The 18,719-nt window shown below is 50.9% G+C and overlaps 1 protein-coding gene across 2 annotated transcripts in view; it reads left to right on the top strand.

Moving 5' to 3' along the window:
• Window positions 1–2,468: 2,468 nt before the first annotated feature.
• The window catches only part of OVOL2 (ovo like zinc finger 2), a 28,644-nt gene continuing 12,393 nt past the window's right edge, over window positions 2,469–18,719 (top strand). Inside the window, exons 1-3 of one of the 2 annotated variants that reach the window (XM_060032949.1) lie at window positions 4,019–4,421; window positions 5,087–5,307; window positions 16,032–16,224. In XM_060032949.1, the coding sequence (XP_059888932.1) occupies window positions 4,019–4,421; window positions 5,087–5,307; window positions 16,032–16,224 (817 nt within the window). Of the gene's footprint in view, window positions 2,862–4,018; window positions 4,422–5,086; window positions 5,308–16,031; window positions 16,225–18,719 lie in introns of those variants that run through there. The other variant, XM_060032950.1, reaches the window with a different exon arrangement.

Here is an 18,719-nt window from a genome sequence, read left to right on the forward strand (position 1 = left end):
TGGCCAAAAAGTTCGTTCGGATTTTTCCCAAACGAACTTTTTGGTCAAACCAATATATATGTATAATTATACATATATAGTTCAATGTTTAATCCACTGGAAATTGTTCTGTGTGTGTGTTAGTCAATTTCCTTTATTTTTCCCCAAATGGATAACCAACGTTCCAGTTCCACCTATTGAATGACTCATCTTTTCCCACTGCTCTGCCATGCCTTTTCTCATAAATCAAATTTCCACATATGTGTGGGCCTGTTTCTGGGCTCTCTGTTCTGTAATGGTGGTCAGCCTGTGCACCGATGTCTACCTGTGTACCAATGCACACTATTTTAATTACTACTGATGTCTGATAGAGCAAATCTATACACCTTGGCTTTTTTTCGGGAGTGTGTTGCTTATTCTTTCATATAAACTTCAGAATAATTTTGTCAGGCCCCACAAAAAGATCTTTTTCCCCCCAAATATTTTTAAGAATTGTATTAAATCTGCAGATGAATTTGGGGATTTTTGGCCTCTTTTTGACTTGGAGTCTTCCAATCCACTAGTATGGTAAATCTTTCCATTGATTAGTATCTTCTTTAACGTCTTCCAATAAAAAGTTTTCTAATTTTTTCCACAAGGAACTTGCACAATATTTTTAAAAAATTTACTTCAAGGCACTTTTATTTTGGTTGCTGTTGTAAGTCAATTTTTTTATTAGACTTTTAATTTTTCTGTTACTGCCATATGGAAATGCAATTGACACAACACATATCCACTCTCACAGGCACACACACACAGATTTTATACACAACAACCTTGCTAAACTCTCTTTTTTTTTCTCGGTACGCGGGCTCTCACTGTTGTGGCCTCTCCCATTGCGGAGCACAGGCTCCAGATGCGCAGGCTCAGCAGCCATGGCTCATGGGCCCAGCCGCTCTGCGGCATGTGGGATCTTCCCGGACTGGGACACGAACCCGTGTCCCCTGCATCGGCAGGCGGACTCTCAACTACTGCGCCACCAGGGAAGCCCTAAACTCTCTTATTAATTTTAATAATTTATCTGAGGATTCTTTTGAGTTTTCCATATAGACAATCATACTGACGACAAATCATGTTGGTTTGTTATTTCCTTTATAATCTTTATACATTTATTTCTTCTTTTTTGCCTTATTGAACCTATAAGGAAGCTGGTCTAATGTTGAATGGAATGTTGAGAGCCGGCAGCTTTATCTTGGTCTGGGGTGCTTGTTCAAAGGTGAATTTGGTTTGTGAAAATTTATCTGGCTGTGGCCTTATGATCTGTGCATTTTTTTCTAACACTGTGTTATACATCAATAAAATGTTTAAAAAAAATTTAAGGAATATTTTCCTGACATCCTAACCTCTCCTCGTAACTGTCTGCTCCAAGGATGCCACTGAGCAGGTTTGTACCTGTCTATTTCAATCTCACCATACATTACTGGAGAAAAGAAGTCTTAAGTGAGAACACCTATGGTGCTTGCATGCTTTAGAAGAACTATCAGGGGGAGGGGGCTCAGCAGCCCCTGAGGGCAGAATGGAGAGGGTAGATGGAAATGCAGGGAAACAGATTTCCATACAGCAGAAGGAAAAGCTTTCAAGATCAGTGTTGTCTAACCAGAGAATAGGCTGCTTTTTGGAAAAATGAGCTCTCCAGCACTGGAGGTATTCAAGCAGGGCTGGCGACACACCTATCAAGGGCACTCTGCCGGGACCACCTCCTCCCCGCAATACTGGGTGAGCTCTGGACCATAGCATGTCTTCCGTCTCGTCCAACTCCAAACTTTTGAGATTTTTAAAAGAATTGGGTTCATTTCTTTTTCTTTTTTTCTTTTTTTTTTTTTTTTACCATTTCTTATCCTACTTTTAGGCAATACTCTATCAATACCTCTCATAATACTTAGAAATCTGACCTTACACTAGAGAAAAGTCAACAAAGGCAAAACTGTTTCTTTGAAAATGTTAATACTGTTGATAAACCTATCTCGTCTGATCACACACACACAAAAGAAAGACAACACATTAGATTTCCCTTCTTCCAAAGAAATATCCAGCAAATATCAGAATAGGCAGGCATACAACAATTGGTTGAATAAAAGTGTAATTATACCTGTTATTTTCACCTCCAATCCTCTGAAGGTTGTGTTGCATTTTGAGGTTTCTATTCTTAGATCCTATCATTCTATAGTATTTCCAAATAATGGACAAAGTGTCTCAGGCATTCGGTGATCTGAAATCCAGTGAAAGGTGAAGAAGAAGAAAAAAAAGCTCTGTTAATGGGGTCTTTTTTGTAAAATAAGGAATTTTGAATGAAGTGAAGTTTTTAAGCTTTTTATGAGATGGGACATACTTCCGTGATTTCACAGCGTTACTCTATTTTTACTTTCATTCAGCCAAGCTCTCTCTTTCTAGCAAGGCTCCAGTTTGTTGGCGGATAAAAATACATTCGCAGTCTCTCCCAGAAGCTGCGCCATCAGCCTCGTGGACGAGAAAGAAGCCTGGTCTCCTTGTGCCGCTATGGAAATGTCTTCCTCCTCCTCCCCTGGCTCACCCGGCACAAAGTCTTTTTCCTTCTTTGTTTGTCGTTCTCAGAGAAAATCTGGAGTCCAGACAGGGAAGAGCCCAGAGAGGGTGACCCCTTGAGGGCAGCTCCGGAGGCGGGGCGCGTCTGCACCCTGAGCAGTCTGGGCCGAGCTGCGCCCCGTCTCCGAGAGCGGGGAGAGTATTCCAGCCGAGCCAAGAAATCCGTTACCAGGCTGCTGTGTCCCCAAAGGCCATTCCAGGGCGGAAGAGGACGGGGAAAACCGCTGTGTTGATTCTCCCGCCCTGTGGGCTGGGCGCGCAACGGGTCAGGTTACAGACAGGTGAGTCGGGCGGATGGGCGAGCTGCTGGCGCCAGAGCACCCCTGGCCGGCCGCGTCCCCGCAGCCCCCGGAGCTGGCACACGTCTGATCACCCCGGGAAGGGGGTGGCCGCCACGGCCGTGGAGGCGGTGCTATGCGTCCCTGGGCACACCGAGCAGAGGTCGTAGGACCCGCAGCGCGCCCCCAAATCCCGCAACGCGGGTACAGCTGCTCTTAGAAACTTGGCATCTTTCTTTTACCAGCTCCCCTTCCTTCTCTACCCTCTCCCCCATCCTCGGCCCTCCAGGTATAAAGGTAGATGAAAACAAACAAACAAACAAGCAAAAAACCCCAAACCCAAAATAAATACCAAGCTCTCCAGCCACCTCCCCAGTAGGGGCAGTGAGGGGATATGTAGCCCATCTTCACTGGTTTCTTGGAAAGTATTTCTCAGCCTCAGAATTTGGGGAGCAAACGGTTAGGGGAGGCAATAATGGAAGTGGGCGAGGATAAGAAATTTGTTTCAAAGCTGTGTTCGCATAGCCAGCCCTTGGCTTTTTTTCCATCGTGTTTATTTGGGGTAAGGGAACTCTTGGGGTGGAACAAGCGGACTTGTTTTTCTTAGATTGTATGGCACAAAATAACGTTCTAAAGATGCATGAATTTTAACATTTAATTTTACTGTGTTTATTTGGGGGACTGTTGTCTATGAGGGGGAGCTGAAGCTCCCAAGTTCCCTCTTTACCAGATCAGAATCCTGGGGAGTCTCCCGCGGCCTCCCCCTTCCGCACACCGAGATTTCAACAAACCCCGGGAATGATCCACAAAGTCCAGAGGAACTGAGCCATTTTCTGGCTTGCTTGTCGGAGGCGAATCCACTGGGGCGGGGTGGGGGGGGGGGGGCGGGGGAGGGGGCGACTCGCGGGGGCTCCAGCTCTAGGGGGGACGCCCGGGGAGCGGACTTGGTGCTTTCCTCAAAGAGTTCGCCCTGCGGTGCCTGTGATGGGGAATGGGGCAGGGGGCTGAGAGAAAAACGTTCTTCCCTTTTTAAGAAGGGGAGGGGGGAAAGACTGAGACGTTAAATTCTTTTGCAAACATTCGTGCCGAAGGAAGGGCTGGAACAGGCAGCCCCGGCCGCCGGAACCGGTCGGACAGGTAGCGAGCTTGTTGACACCGTTATGTTGCAGGGCGCATGCTCACTCCCAAGTTTCCTGGTGCCTTTTCTATTCCACCTTATGAAACTTTTTCCTCGGCGTGGTCTCACCCGCGATTTAAGGCATAGGTGTCGCCGAGCCGGGAGGCTGGGAGTCGCTGGGCGTGCGGGGGAGAGGCCGGGCCGCGCCGCGGCGGGGGGCGGAGGGAGAGGGCCGGCCGGGCGGGAAGGTGGGCTCTGGCCGCGGGGAACCGGGGATCGAGCCGCCGCCGCCCCTAGAGGGGAGCAGCCGGGACGAGGGGCCGCAGTCCGGGGAGGGGGCCCCACGATGCCCAAAGTCTTCCTGGTGAAGAGGAGGAGCCCGGGGGTCTCGGTCCGCAGCTGGGATGAGCTCCCGGACGAGGAGAGGGCAGACACCTACATCCCAGGTGAGCGCCGCGCCGGGGCCGGGCCTGGGCGCCGGGTTCCTGGGGTGCGGGCAAGGGTGGCCGGGTCCCCTCTGCTCTACGGCCGAGGCTGGACTGTCCCCCTCCCCCATGTCCCTCTTTCAAGGGGAGGAGGAAGTCACGGAGGCGCGGGAGGACCGAGAGTGAGAGGCTGGGAACCTGGGACGCCCTGCGCCCCCTTCCCCCTAGTGGGCGCCTCTAATTGCCCGGCGGCGGGACCGTTGGCTGCAGCGCGGGCCGGGGTGGCCCGGGAAGGGGGCTAGGGGCCAGTAGGGGCAACCCTCAGTCCCACGTCCTCGTGGGGTTGCACAGGGATGGGTCAACCTCTCCGGGGCTGGATGGGTCGAGGTCAGGCCCCCGCCCCCATCCCAGGGAGAGGAAATTTGGCGCGCGGGTCCCCAGACGCGCTGGGCCCTCTTTTCCTCGTGGGCGCTGTAACTGGGACTGAGGAGCGGCTCCCAGAACCCCGAGATCGCTCAGGAGGCCGAGTCCGGGGCTCTCTCGCCCACCCCCGCGGCGTTGCCCACTTGGCGAGGTGCCCAGGTCCGGGGCGGGGCGGCGGCGGCACCGCCCGCAGGTCAAACTGCCGCGGGCGCCCGGGCCTGACGCCGCGTGTCTGTGTGTCGGGGCGCGGCACTCCCATGCAGTGGGCCTGGGCCGTCTGCTCCACGACCCTCCCGAGGACTGCCGCAGCGACGGCGGCAGCAGCAGCGGCGGCGGCAGCAACAGCGCGGGGGAGCCCGGAGGCGCGGAGAGCAGCTCGTCCCCGCGCGCCCCCGAGCGCGAAACCCCCGAGCCTGGCGATGGCGAGGTCCCCGGTGGACACCTGGCGGCGAAGCAGCGCCCGGTCGCCAGATCGAAAATCAAGGTACGATGTCGACTCTGCCCCCGCCGCCACCTGCACCACGCCCTGGCGTCGGGCTCCCAGGGCCGGCGCCTCTCCCTGTCGCGCCCGCCCGCGCGCCCCGGCACCCGAGCACCCAGCGCGCCCGCAGCGCAGCTCCTGCACCTGCCCCTGGGTCACGGCCAGGGCGCCTCCCCGCGTCCTCCCGCCTGCCAGGTAGCCGGCCGCCCGCGCTGCTGCACCCCGGAGACTGGCTTCCTGCGCGGGCACAGGCCCTCCGCGTGGCCTCCGGAGCTGCCTAAAGGCTCAGGCACAGCTTCCTCCCCCCAGCAGTCCATTCTGTGCGCAGGGCCTGAGGAACACCCTGGCCGTCGGAGTTCCTGGAGTGGGAAAGAAGGGACCCCAGGCCCCGGGCTCCCCTCCTCTGAGGTGCAGTTCCTACAGCTTTGTGAATTCTGAGTTTCGCCCCCTTCCTCGAGTTCTGGAGGCAGTGGTGGTAGCTTGGCACACAGTGGGTCTTTCGCAATCACAACTATTCCCAGTGCCAATTATGAAGTGCCCGTTAGACACGAGGTCTGTGCCGGGCACTTGAAACTTGTGTTTGTCAAATCTTATTGAATTATGTTCACGAATGAACGGATTCAACTGCAAATTGGCCTACTGCCCCGCCCCCAGTGGGTTGGAGTGTTTGCTTCCCTCTATCTTCGCGCTTCAGCCCCCACCCCCACCCAGCCTCCTGGAATTGTAGGCCACAGCTTATCCGGACGCCCATCTGCGCTCTCCTGTGTGGAACTGCCATGATTGCTTGCTCAAAGGTATCCGCTACCTCTAAGACTAAGCTGTCCCATTCCACTGACTCACGGGCGGCGGGAGCCTGGGAGTGGCTTTTAGGAATCACAGAACCCCAGTTCCTAGCCAAGTGGGCCTTAGTGTGAGCCTTTTCGGGCTCCAGGCCCTTGGTGTAGGTGTTAATTCTTGGGCACTCCAGGGTGGTCCCGAAGCCCCCTGCCCAGGCACCGAGATGGGGCGGAAGCCCTAGGGTTAGCTGTGGATTGCCAAAGCCTCCTCCGTTACTTTTCCTGGGAGAGGTCTTCCCTCCCCTGTGCATATTCCTGGCTCCAGGGGCTTGGCTCCGTGGTGGGCTGGCGTGCATTTGGTTATCAATTGAGGCTAGAGGCTTGAGCCTGGAATCCTTAAGAAAGACACCTTTAAAGGATGCTGCGACTGGGTGTAGGCATCCTGCTTAGTGTTAAGTGCGCTGACGAGGTTCAAAGTCAGCTGATGGGAGGCTTTTCTGGGCCAGATGGGGTTAACTGGGAGGGACAATTTGCCTGAGGCCTGTAGCTCTGCCCTCCAGGAAATTCTACCAAGTATCCACTTGCATATTTATCATCAGCAGGAAGGACAATTTGCAACATTGTTTTCGGGTGGTCTATAGATACTTCACCCCTCTGTCCCCCAACTGCCCAGATTGCCCTGGAGACAAGGTGGCACAGGAAATTATCCAGTCCGTTAACCACCATTTTAGGAGATCTCTGCCACCCCCGGCAAACAGCTCCACTGGGGCCCTGGATTAAGGGAATGAATAAACCAATCTTATTCCCAGGATCCTTGTTTTGGTGCTGACGCCAGGGGTGGGGGGGAGGGCATAGAGTTTGCTCCTCAACCCTTAACAAGGTTTCCAGAGGAGTTTTTGTTTGTTTACTGAGGCCGAAGTTCAGGTTCCCTCTCCTTCTCAGCTTCCATAAGACCTCCTGGGGTTAAGATGCTTCAAGCCTACAGAATTATCAGCTGTGGTATTGGCCATTTTCAAATGACTGGTCCAATTGCCCGTGAATTAGCACGTTGTGTAACTGTAGAGTTCTATGCCAAGTATGCTGAACTGTCTAAGAATTAGTTTCCTAACCATAAGAGGGGGAAGCCACTCAGGCATGATGCATGTTTTTCAGTGACTTGAAGACACTTACTGGACCGTTGGTTCTTAGGACCAGAGAAGGGCAGAGAGAAGCTACATCCCATCCAACAGTATGTAGTGCCTGCTGTGCACAAGGCAGCCAGGAGATAAAGATGCTGCCACCCTGGTGTTCCAGAATCTTCTGACAGTAACAGTTAGGGCTCTAGGCTCTGGTTTAGTCCCTCTGGGCCTCAGTTTCCTCGCCTGTAAAAATGGGGATAGTAATGAAACAAGTAATGAAACCTCATAGAGGTGTGAGGATAAATGAGTCAAGCGTGAAACACGGTAGGTGTCCAATAACTCTAGCTAGAATTATTTGGGTTGGTGGAGAGACACAAATACTAAATTAATTATTAACCCTATTACAGGAAAGTGAATGCTCAGCTAGAAGCACAAGCAAAGATGCAGTACATTCTGAGCAGAGGAAGGTTTCTTGGTGTGGATTTGAGGGCTGTGAGAGAAGGGGGAGAGGCACGCTTTAGGGTCGTATGGGCTGAGCCCAAAGCTTGAGTAAGGACAGGACTCAGAGCTGGAGGGAGGATGGGAAATGGGCCTGGGGTCAGGGAGAGTCAAGGTGAGGAACTGGACATGTAGCCAGGACAGGCTGTGATGGTCATGGGGCCAAGCCGAGAAGTGTGGGTGCTCCCGTGGGGGCAGAGGAGGGGCTCTGGAAGGTTTTTGAGAAGGAAAACCTCATTTGGGTCTATCTCACCAGCTGTGGTTGGGGATACATTATCTGTTCTGAGCCTCAGTTCTCTGATCTGCAAAATAGAGATAAGCGAATCGGCCTCTCCAAAGCATTGGGCAGATTACATGAGACAATGGAGGCAACACGCTGAGCAATTTTGTGTGTGTGTAAACTGCCCAGTGGGGAGGTAGCCGACAGTGACTCATAGCAAGTTTTGTTAATGTCCAATACTTTGTTGCCTACAGCAGGGACAAGGGATTTACCAACTGGATTGGCTGGATTTAAGTATTTTTAAAAAACCCACCCATCTGATATTTGGAAGGTAACATAAGACCCATCCCTAATTCCCTGCCTGTTGACTTCAGTCTCCCAAGACAGAACTGGATGTCCCAATTCCCCCCACCAGTCTTGTAACTCACTGACCATCTCCTTGGCTGACCAGACTTTTCTTCTTGACTCTAGACCCACCAAAGGCAGGGAGCATTCCTGCTGAGCTTGTATTTTCAGCACCCGGTGCAGTAATGCCTGACTCATAGGAGAACATAAGTCAACATAGAAGAGGAATACAGGCAGGGAAGGAGTCAGTAGCATCTGGGGGGAAATAGGAAGCAAGACAAAAGGGAAAAAAGCTTGGAATGGATGCTTGAAAAAGCTTAAATTAATTTAAAGGGGGAAAAAGGAATAGGAGAACAATGCAAGTGTTAACTGCAGCCAGCTTTTAAGTGGAATATAGGTAAGTCGGTTTTTGTGGTTGGAAGGGTCTGAATGGATTTGTTGCAGAAACAGAATCCACCGTAGCTCACTTAAGCAGACAGTGGTTAATTATGGGGTACTAAATGGGCTAAAGAGAGACCAGGCTGAGCTCCCAGGAGTGACCCCCAGAGCCACACTACAGAACTGGGCTACCTAGGGAACTGCAGCCGCGGCCTCTTTGGCTGCTGTCGTGCATCACGATGCTTCTGCTAATGCAGGGTGTGAAACAATTGCCACATACCTGCCTCGGCTCAGTTAACTCAGGCCCGAAGTCAAATCTCCTGCTGGTGCATGTAACTGGCGGTACCCCAGTCACATCTAAAGACCACAGATGCCAGGGATTCTGGGAAATGTAGTGTCTAGCTTTTGTAGCCTCTGCTGTACAGGAAGGCCCACCAGAGGAGCAGGAATAGAGGCTGAGCGTGTCCACCCACAGGATCTACTTCAGGGACCCTTATGTGGTCCAATCTCCTTATTTTTGTGGGGAGAAAGGTAAAGCCAGAGAGGTTTTGTTGAGTTCGTCACAGGTACTAGTGGCAAAGCCCAACCCAAGGCTCCTTATTCTTTAGCGTTGTTGTACTGCATCGTGGAAGCCACCTTTGACGCCTTAGCCATTAGCACTGACAGCCTGACATGAAGGAATTGAAGCAGTTTCTCACCGTGACATGAGACAAAACCACAGGGCTCATCCCTGCCTCTCCCACACGTCATGCCCAGACCCATGGGCCTGTCCCGGGGAAGTGCAGGCACACGTTTTGCAGACAACAAGTCCCATCAGAATCTCGGTGTGGGCACCTACAAGCCCTGTGGCCACAGGCGGGTTTCAGGTATTTGAATCTGTTTCTTCTGGATGATTAGGATACGTTCCCGTCAGCATCTCTGCATTTGGGAAGGTTCTGCATTCTGCCATGTAGTGGAGTTGTGAAGCTTAAGGAAGTAGTACATAGGAGCAGGAGGGGAATTTTTATCCTAAAGGAGCTGGGGAAATACGCTTAGCATGTTTTGAGCGCTCAGGCATAAGCACATGTGTCACTGGAAATCTCGTCTGCGCGGCCACCGGAAGGTAGCCTGCACTCACGGTAGCCTCCCACAGGAAATAGGACCATTAATTTAAGGAACTTGTCTGGTGGAAGCATCCACAGAAACTAAAGGATTTTTTTTCTTTTTTTCCTTTAGAAGTTGACAGGTAAGTGACCTTAGCCAGCTTTTGAAGTTGGTCAGAGGGCCAGCCCAGGTCCCTACCTCCCTAGATGCTCCTGAAGTCTTCAGCAGCTCTGATACAATGATGGGTTTGTTTCTGCTGCACAGGCCTGTTTTTAGAAGAACTAGAGGGGAACTTTGTGTGTTTTTTAAAATGAAAGCCGAGATCCTGCAGAAAACAGGACAGCAAATAAGAAAGCGCCAAGCTTCAGGGTTGGGGAACTGCTATCTCTCTTCATCTTTCTTGCCCTGAATTAATCTCCAGTTAGTTAATTAATCTCCAGACTGATGTCACCTCCCATCCTCGTGGTAGCTTCCTCACTTCAGTAATAAGCCTTTTGGAGAGTTAATTTTGGATTAAGGATGAGACTATTGAGCTTTTTCTGAGTATAACAGTGTCTGGAGCGGTATACTGTAATTGAACACATTAATACTTTCCATATCAAAACACGAATATTGACACCAAATGGGTAGCTTCCACTTTTGTTGCCAAGGGAGATAGGAGCGAATGTTGGTTTTCAGAGCTATTTGGATTTCAGAGTCGCAGATGAAAGACTAGGGGCTAGTGACTCACACTGAAGGTTGGTTCCCTTTTTCTTCCATCAGTGGGAGAAAAACTCAAAAGACAAATGGAGAAACAATGGGTTTTGACCAATTACCTTTTATTTAGGATCACAGGACTCTGGAGCTTGTCGAACTCTAAGAGTTAGCATTTACTGCAGCAACCAGTCTTTTTGTTTTTTCTTTTTTGGCTGTACCTCACGGCTTGCAAGAATCTTAGTTCCCTGACCAGGGAGCGGACCCATGCCCCCTGCAGTGGCAGCGCGGAGTCCTAACCACTGGACTGCCAGGGAAGTCCCTAGCACCCAGTCTTTTTAAAGTAGCTTTTCTTATTTAATTCCTTAACAGTCTCAAGAGGCAAGTATCATTATTGTCCATATTTTATGGGTGATGAAATTACGGCTTAGAGAGGTTGAGTAACTTGCCTACTTCCCAGACTGTAGGTGGTAGAGCAGGATTTGAACTTAGGAAAAGAGCTCATGTAGTCCCATTTTATTATTTTTACATGTGGGAAAGTATGGCCCAGGGATATTAAATGACATCACACAGCCATCCAGGTCTAGGTTTTTATTTGATCCTCAGCATTTCTTGTCTCTCCACCCCACTCATTTTGTGACCAGGTGACAAAGATGTAACTAATTTTGGTCTACGCCTTGCAGAGTAGAGTAACAAGGTAATTGGTTAACCCTATTTTGGACTTCTAGGAAGTAGAATGGTAGGCGTAAGCCTGTGTAAACATAATAAAGATGGCCCAGTGAGCAGACAGGTGACCCGAGGAGAGATTGCCGGTCCTCCGGCACATGGGGCATCATTTCAGGAATCAGGGGTGTCTTCTGTATCATGCTGCCCATCCTGGGAGAGAACACGCAGAAGTGTGGCAGCTCTGGTGTTCTAGAGAGAATGTGATACATCTCTCACCGTTCCAGTGTTCTGTTGCTGCTTCACAAACAACCCCAAATTTAGCAGCTTGTAACACTTTATTACGACGTCTTCTAGTTCTGCGGATTGGCTGGGCTCAGCTGGGTGGGTCTTGCCTGGGGTTTCTCTTGTGGATGCAGTCAGATGACAGTGGGGTTGGAGTCTCCTGGGGGCTTGAACATCCAGGAGGGCTCACTCATGTGACTGGCAGTTGGTACTCTTGTCCTTTTCTAGCTACTTTATTATATGGTTATACCATCTTTTTTTTAACAAGTCCCTATTGATGGGCATATAGGTAGTTTCCAGCTTTTTGCTATCACAGACCAAATTTCAAGGCACATGTGAAGTACACTCTGTGGATAAATTTCATGTTTAGGAATTTATCCTCCAAATATTTTTCTGAGGAATTTCTCTTTTTTAAAAAAAAAATTGATGTGTAGTTGATTTACAATACTGTGTTAGCTTCAGGTGTACAGCAGAGTGATTCAGTTATACATATGTCTGTATACATATATGTATATGTGTGTATATATTTTCAGATTCTTTTCCATTATAGGTTACTACAAGATATTGAATATAATTCCCTGTGCTGTACAGTAAATCCTTGTTGTCTATTTTATATATAGTGGTATCTGTTAATCCCATACTCCTAATTTATCCCTCCCCTCATTCTTTCCCCTTTGGTAGCCATGTTTGTTCTCTTTGTCTTTGAGTCTGTTTCTGTTTTGTAAATAAGTTCATTTGTATTATTTTTTAGATTCCACATATAAGTGATATATAGTATTTGTCTTTCCCTGTCTGACTTACTTCAGTTAGTATGATCATTTCTGAGTCCATCCATGTTGCTGCAAATGGCATGATTTCATTCTTTTTTATGGCTGAATAATAAGGACTCTCACCTTTCTAACGAAGGAAGTTTTCCTTCCTCTGAAAAGTGAACAAGTCTGGCAGAAGCTGGCTTCGTCAGCCATGATCTTTTTGCTGTTGAATTAACCCTCCATCTTCTTTTGAAAAGGCCCTCTTCAGACGTTCTGGATATAATTCATAAACGTCTGGAGTCTGGATTGGTCAGAAATCCATTTATAGTTGGCGAACAACCCTTCATGGGCTGGAGGGTGCACCTTATGGCAATTCTCTACATGAGCATTTTGTGTTGATTCAGTTTTCCATGTTGTGAAGAGTGGAGAAATGGCAACACTGCGTTTGCTGAGGCAATGGGAGATCTTTTATTTTTGCTCTGAGAAAACCAGAGGGAAGTTCCCCAGAGAATGGGGTGCCCTCCCTCTCCAGTCCCCTCGCCTCATTCCCTCTTTCTCCCCTGTGTTAAAAAGCTTTCTGTATCTCTCTCAGTCAGATGATCCACTGACCCTGAACTCCCTTAAATGGTCACTGATCTCCATCCTCTCTGCCCTCAAAATTTTTATTCTTTTCAAACCAAATAATGCCAGTGATTTGAGATTTCCATCCTGGACTGTAATAGGAGGTATTCATGTTACATGCTGAGCATTTTAAAAATAGGAGTTTACCAAAAGGATTAAAGTAAACAAGGGTTCAGGTTGGAACCATAGTTGGCGAGTCCTCGGGCACATGGTGCAAGACTTTCAGAAGACAGTTCTAGCTTTCTTCACGTTTTTCATCAAAATTACCAGGTTCATGTGCCTCTGTTCTATTTCATTAGCCGCACTACCTCTCAAATGACCTTTATCCTGTGTAGACTTGGCCTTCAGAAGCTCACGGCATTTTGTTTGCCAAGACCTGGGCCATATTTAGTCTCTTCACATCCCTTCAAGGGAGGCAGTGACTAGAATGGGGACTGCGGATTAGCAGGAGACCATGACCTGTCCTGTGATAGGAGAGCCTTGGGCACAGCTGGGTCTCCCGCAGGCCCTGCCAGGCCCCACCCCTTTGGGGGGCAGAGGTGGGGTATGAGGCAGGAGGGTCATCAGACTCAAGCCCTGCGGTTGTCCTCCTGTATCTTCCAATGTGCCCACCCTCCCCCCGCCCTCTGACAGTCGTTGGGGGCCCTGCCCTTCTCTCCTCCCTCAGCTCTGTGCGTCAGCGACTCCCCAGGGCTCAGGCTGGCCAGGCTGGACTACACACAGTCCCCCTTTTCCCAGCGCCCTCTCTGGGATATTCCTTGCCCTTCCCCCATCTTCTTCATCGTGGCCTGGCTGAGATGTTCACCTCTCTGGGTACACTTTCCCGTGCGCCCACTGTCTGGGCTAGGCTCCCCTCCCAGCCACCCCTTGCAGCTGGGGCTTCCCAGATGGCAGTGGCCTGTTGCCCGGTCTGCTCTCCGACTAGACTGGCAGCTTCCTGGGGACAAGCCATCCTGGTGCTCTGAGCACAGGCCCCGTCTCGGATCAGGCACACGTCAGTGTCGGCCGAGACTAAGATGGAGCAGTGAGAATGAACTGGTGGAGGGGGCTGACTGGAAAGCCCTGTGCTGGGGCCTTCTCCTCCTGCCACCTGTGAGCCATTGCCCACCAACACTTTCTGACTGTGCAGGGCCCTCATGTGCGCTTGGGGCATGGGTGGGGGGTGGGCAGGAGCCTGCGCGAATGCTTGCTGGCTTCCACAAGGCGTTTAGTTGAGGAAACGTTCGTGCCTGATGGAAGCCTCTGGAATGAGTTGGAATAAAGTCCTGAACCGTGTGAGGGCCAGCCCCTCACATCTCAGGTGTGGTCCATGGACTGCACAGTGGCATCTCCTGGGAGCTGTCTAGCAATGCAGCATCCAGACTCCACAAGACCTCCTGAATCAGAATCTGCACTTTTTTTTTAAATTTTATTTATTTTCGAATTTTATTGTATTTATTTTTATATAGCAGGTCCTTATTAGTCATCCATTTTATACACATCAGTGTATACATGTCAATCCCCATGGCCCAATTCATCACACCACCACCCCCACCCCCGCCGCTTTCCCCTCTTGGTGTCCATACATTTGTTCTCTACATCTGTGTCTCTATTACTGCCCTGCAAACCGGTTCATCTGTACCATTTTTCTAGGTTCCACATATATGCGTTAATATATGATATTTGTTTTTCTCTTTCTGACTGACTTCACTCTGTATGACAGTCTCTAGATCCATCCACGTCTCTACAAATGACCCAATTTCGTTCCTTTTTATGGCTGAGTAATATTCCATTGTATATATGTACCACATCTTCTTTATCCATTCGTCTGTCGACGGGCATTTAGGTTGCTTCCACGACCTGGCTATTGTAAACAGTGCTGCAATGAACATTGGGGTGCATGTGTCTTTTTGAATTATGGTTTTCTCTGGGTTTATGCCCAGTAGTGGGATTGCTGGGTGGTATGGTAGTTCTATTTTTAGTTTTTTAAGGAACCTCCATACTTTTCTCCATAGTGGTTGTATCAATTTACATTCCCACCAACAGTGCAAGAGAGAACCTGCATTTTAACAAGACCCCCAGAGGATTCGTGTGTGCACTGAGGTTTGAGAGGCACTGGTCTTAGGGGTACACAGACCAGTTTGGGCAGGGGCTGCAGTGGCTGTAGAAGCTCATCGGGGAGGGAACAGGTGAGCTGAGGCTTGGCAGAAGGCAGTACCCCAGTGGATGAAAGGAGGGTGTTTCAGACAAGGAAGGTGTTAAGCCAGGAAAAGACCAACTCTTCTTGCTAATAATGTTTGTCTGAAAATTAAGTTTTTTAGGTCCTTTTATGAATAGAATTTTGGCAGAACGGTTGGATCCATCTTCTAAAGGATCTGATAACTAGGAAACCTTTAATGAATATATCAGATCTTGTGTTTTTCTTCACACAGTTATAGATTCTGTTTCCTTCCTTTGAGGCAGCAAACATGGTTGAGAGAATGAACCAGGCAGTCCAGAACCTGGGATTTGGTTATAGTTTTTCTGATAACAAAGCTGTGGGATCCTGACCAAGTCACTTCCCAAGATGACCGTCTTATTTGTTCATGATTCTGGGTCAGGAACTGGGGCACGGCTGGGCTAGGCAGTTTTCCTCTGGGCCGGGTTTGTTCACTCAGCTGGTGGCAGCCCTGGCTGGGCTGGAAGGTCCAGTGAGTCTTTATTCATACCTGGCACCTCATTGCTCCTCTGCATGGCTGCTTGGGCTTCCCCACAGTATGGTGGGCTCAGGCTTCCTCATGGCTGCTGGCTTCCAAGAGGGAGGATGCAGAAAAGCTGCACCGTTTCTTAAGATCTGGAACTGACGCAGGCCCTGCCCAGATCCAGGGGGAGAGGAGACAGTCTCTTGGTGGATGCTGGCCGGGAGGAAGGAATTGACTGTGGCTGTCTTTGCGGGCTCTGTGATGTTATCAGACCTAGACTCCTCTTTCCTTTCTGCTCTTCCATCCTCAGCACTGGCTTCCGCCTTGGGTCCGAGGTGGCTGTTGCTCTCCCGAGCAGGAAGGAGTAAATCAGGGGAGAGGGCACCATCCTTCCCCTTAGAGAGTGTATCTCACCAGCCAGGTGGTCCCACCCGCAGGACTTGCTGTGAGGCTGGGAAACGTAGGCGCGTAGCTGGGGGCGGGGCGCCCAGCTGGTAATCAGAGGTCTGTCCCGAGGAGCAAGGGGAGCATGGGTGTGGGGGGGGGGTGCAGAAGCCCGAGTCAGGTCCAGCCTAGACGCACCAGGCGGTGGGCGCGCCGCCCCACACGGGTCCTCACCCTTCTCTCTGTCCCAGTTCACCACAGGCACCTGCGGCGGCGACGCGGCGATTCACACCTGCGACCTGTGCGGCAAGGCCTTTCGCCTGCAGCGCATGCTCAACCGGCACCTCAAGTGCCACAGCCAGGTGAAGAGGCACCTGTGCAGTTTCTGCGGCAAGGGCTTCAACGACACCTTCGACCTCAAGAGGCACGTGCGCACACACACAGGTGAGGGAGGGACGCGGCCAAGAGCCCCTGGACTTTCCCCGCAAGGAACCCAGTCGGGAGCCTGGGGCAGAGTTATGTTTCCGGAAGAATCGCGGGGCGGGGTGTTTGGGGTGGGCCGCCCGGCTCTGCCACCTGCCATTGGTGTCCCCTGGGGCCCGCGCTCCGCTCTCAGCCTGTTCTCGCCTCGGTGAGATGGGCGGCGCATCACTGGCCGGAAGTGTCCTGGGAGCTGTGATGCCCACTCGGTGCAGCCCTCGGGCCGGGCTGAGGGATGGAATGTGGTCCCCCTGGTCCCTCTGCTGGTATTTTGTGCTCCTTTCTCGGGAAGTGAGTCTGTCTCAAAATAGCATCACGTGGCTTCCTCCTGAGAGCTCAGAAAGAGAACACGCAGCTGACTTAGCGCTGCCCGAGCCTCCTGCGGGGGCGGGTGGGCAAGTGTCACCCCCACCCTGAGCTTTACTCAGCGCGGGTCTGGGTCCTCACCAGCTCCCTTCCACAGACAGCCCTGGGGTGCCGGTTGGCCGCCCTCCCGCCCCCTCTGGCTGTTCGTAGCCTCGGTAGTTTTGTCTAGGAAACACCTGGCCTCCAGGCTGCTCCTTGAGGGCCACACCTGTGCCAGAGCAATCCCTGGAGGAGAATTCTAAGATGCCATCTCCTTGCTAAAAAAACCTTCTCCAGGGCTTCCCTGGTGGCGCAGTGGTTAAGAGTCTCCCTGCAGATGCAGGGGACACGGGTTCGTGCCCCAGTCCGGGAAGATCCCACATGCCACGGAGCGGCTAGGCCCGTGAGCCGTGGCCGCTGAGCCTGCGCGTTCCCGCAACGGGAGAGGCCACAACAGTGAGAGGCCCGCATACTGCAAAAAACAAAACAAAACAAAAAAACCTTCTCCAGCTCTGGGCAGGACAGAATCCAAACTCCCCATCTTGATGGGCTCCATGTCAAGCCCCTCACAGTCTGGGTCCCATCTTCAAATCCCCGTCCTGTCCCAGCCCCTCCCACCCCATCCCACTCCATCTTTTCATCCCATCCATTTCATCTCATCTAAATCCAACCCATCCTAACCATTCAGTCTTGCCCTGGTGCCACGCACTCTCCCTACAACCTCATAGAATTTACTAATTATAGTCCCGCTGATCCCATCAAGCTCTTTCAGGGTTTAGGGTTTCCCTCAGCATTTTGGGGGTGGGGTGGGAAAATGACCACTCCTCTCTCCCAGGGGGCCTCTCAGGTCCCCAGCCGCCACACAGGGCCCTTCTCAGATCCTCTGTATTCAGATTTCCTTTAAGCCCTTATCACACTTTTTTGTTCTTAGAGTACTGGCCATGAGCTTCCTCCCTGGCCTCAGAAGGGTGTCCTCCACCCTAGAGAGTGGACTGGCCTACTAAAAGGTTTTTCTTTTTCCTTTAAAAAAAAACTTTTCTAAAGTGAAATTTTCATTTAAATGTAACATACATCCAGCAAAGCACACAAACCATAAGTGCATAGTTTGAGGATGCAGGACTTTTTACAAAGCGAACACAAGCATATTAACTGGCTGGAGTATTTCCAGCCCCCATAAGACACTGCCCCCTCCCTCCTGCCCCCTCTGGTCACTGTCACCTTCCCTCCAAGAGGCACCAGTAGCCTGACTTCAGTAAAAGTTTGACCTCTGTGTGGCCAGGCTGACACCTGGGTTGGGGCAGGGAGAATGCTTAGGGAGATTGATGGTCCTGTGTGATTAGGGAGGGTCCTATAGAGGGTGAAGGGTCCTGTAGGTGCTGGAGGGTCCTGTGGGTAGTAGAGGGTCCTGTGAAGGGTGGGGGTTCTGTGGGTGACGGGGGGACCCCTGGTTATCAATGGACCCATTACGTGACTGCAAAGCTGGGCTTATAGGCAACTGACCCAAGGAGCTGGAGGAAATTGGGGACCACTCATGGCGTCATTTGTCGTTGGTTGTCCTGGAGAGTTTCTCAGCTTTTCCTCTTTATCTGAGGGTGTCCTTGAGGGCATGGCCTATTTCTTCTGCAACTCCTCACCTGGTGGGCTCTGTGGTCACTCCCCCACAGAGTGAAGGGGGCTTGGGGAGCATTGTGGGCTGTTGGTACCTTCAGTTGGAGTAAACATGGAGCTGCCTCATCTGTGACTGAGTTAATTCTCCATCAGTAGAAATATTAGGGACTGACTGCTCTCAGGGAAGAGTTTGTAAGAGTTTGCACTGAGTTGGTCACACAGTGGTTAAGCACTCTGGATCTGAGCTAGCTGATTCTGCAACCTTGTGGAAATTACTTATCTTTTTGCCTTAGTGTGTCCATCTCTAAAATGGGCATGGATTTATTACCTATCACCTAAGTGATGGCTGCGAGGTTTCAGGGCAATAATGGCATATAAAGTGCTTCACAAATTGTAAGCACTTAGTAATTATGAGCTATTAGTGGTGGTAAATGTTGAAATAGTTGGCAGAGTTTTCCTGGGGCCCTGCGGGGTGGCAGGCTCGAAGACTCACCTCTGTGCTTGTG

Source organism: Delphinus delphis, chromosome 15 (assembly GCF_949987515.2).
Source record: "Delphinus delphis chromosome 15, mDelDel1.2, whole genome shotgun sequence".
Lineage (NCBI taxonomy): Eukaryota > Metazoa > Chordata > Mammalia > Artiodactyla > Delphinidae > Delphinus > Delphinus delphis.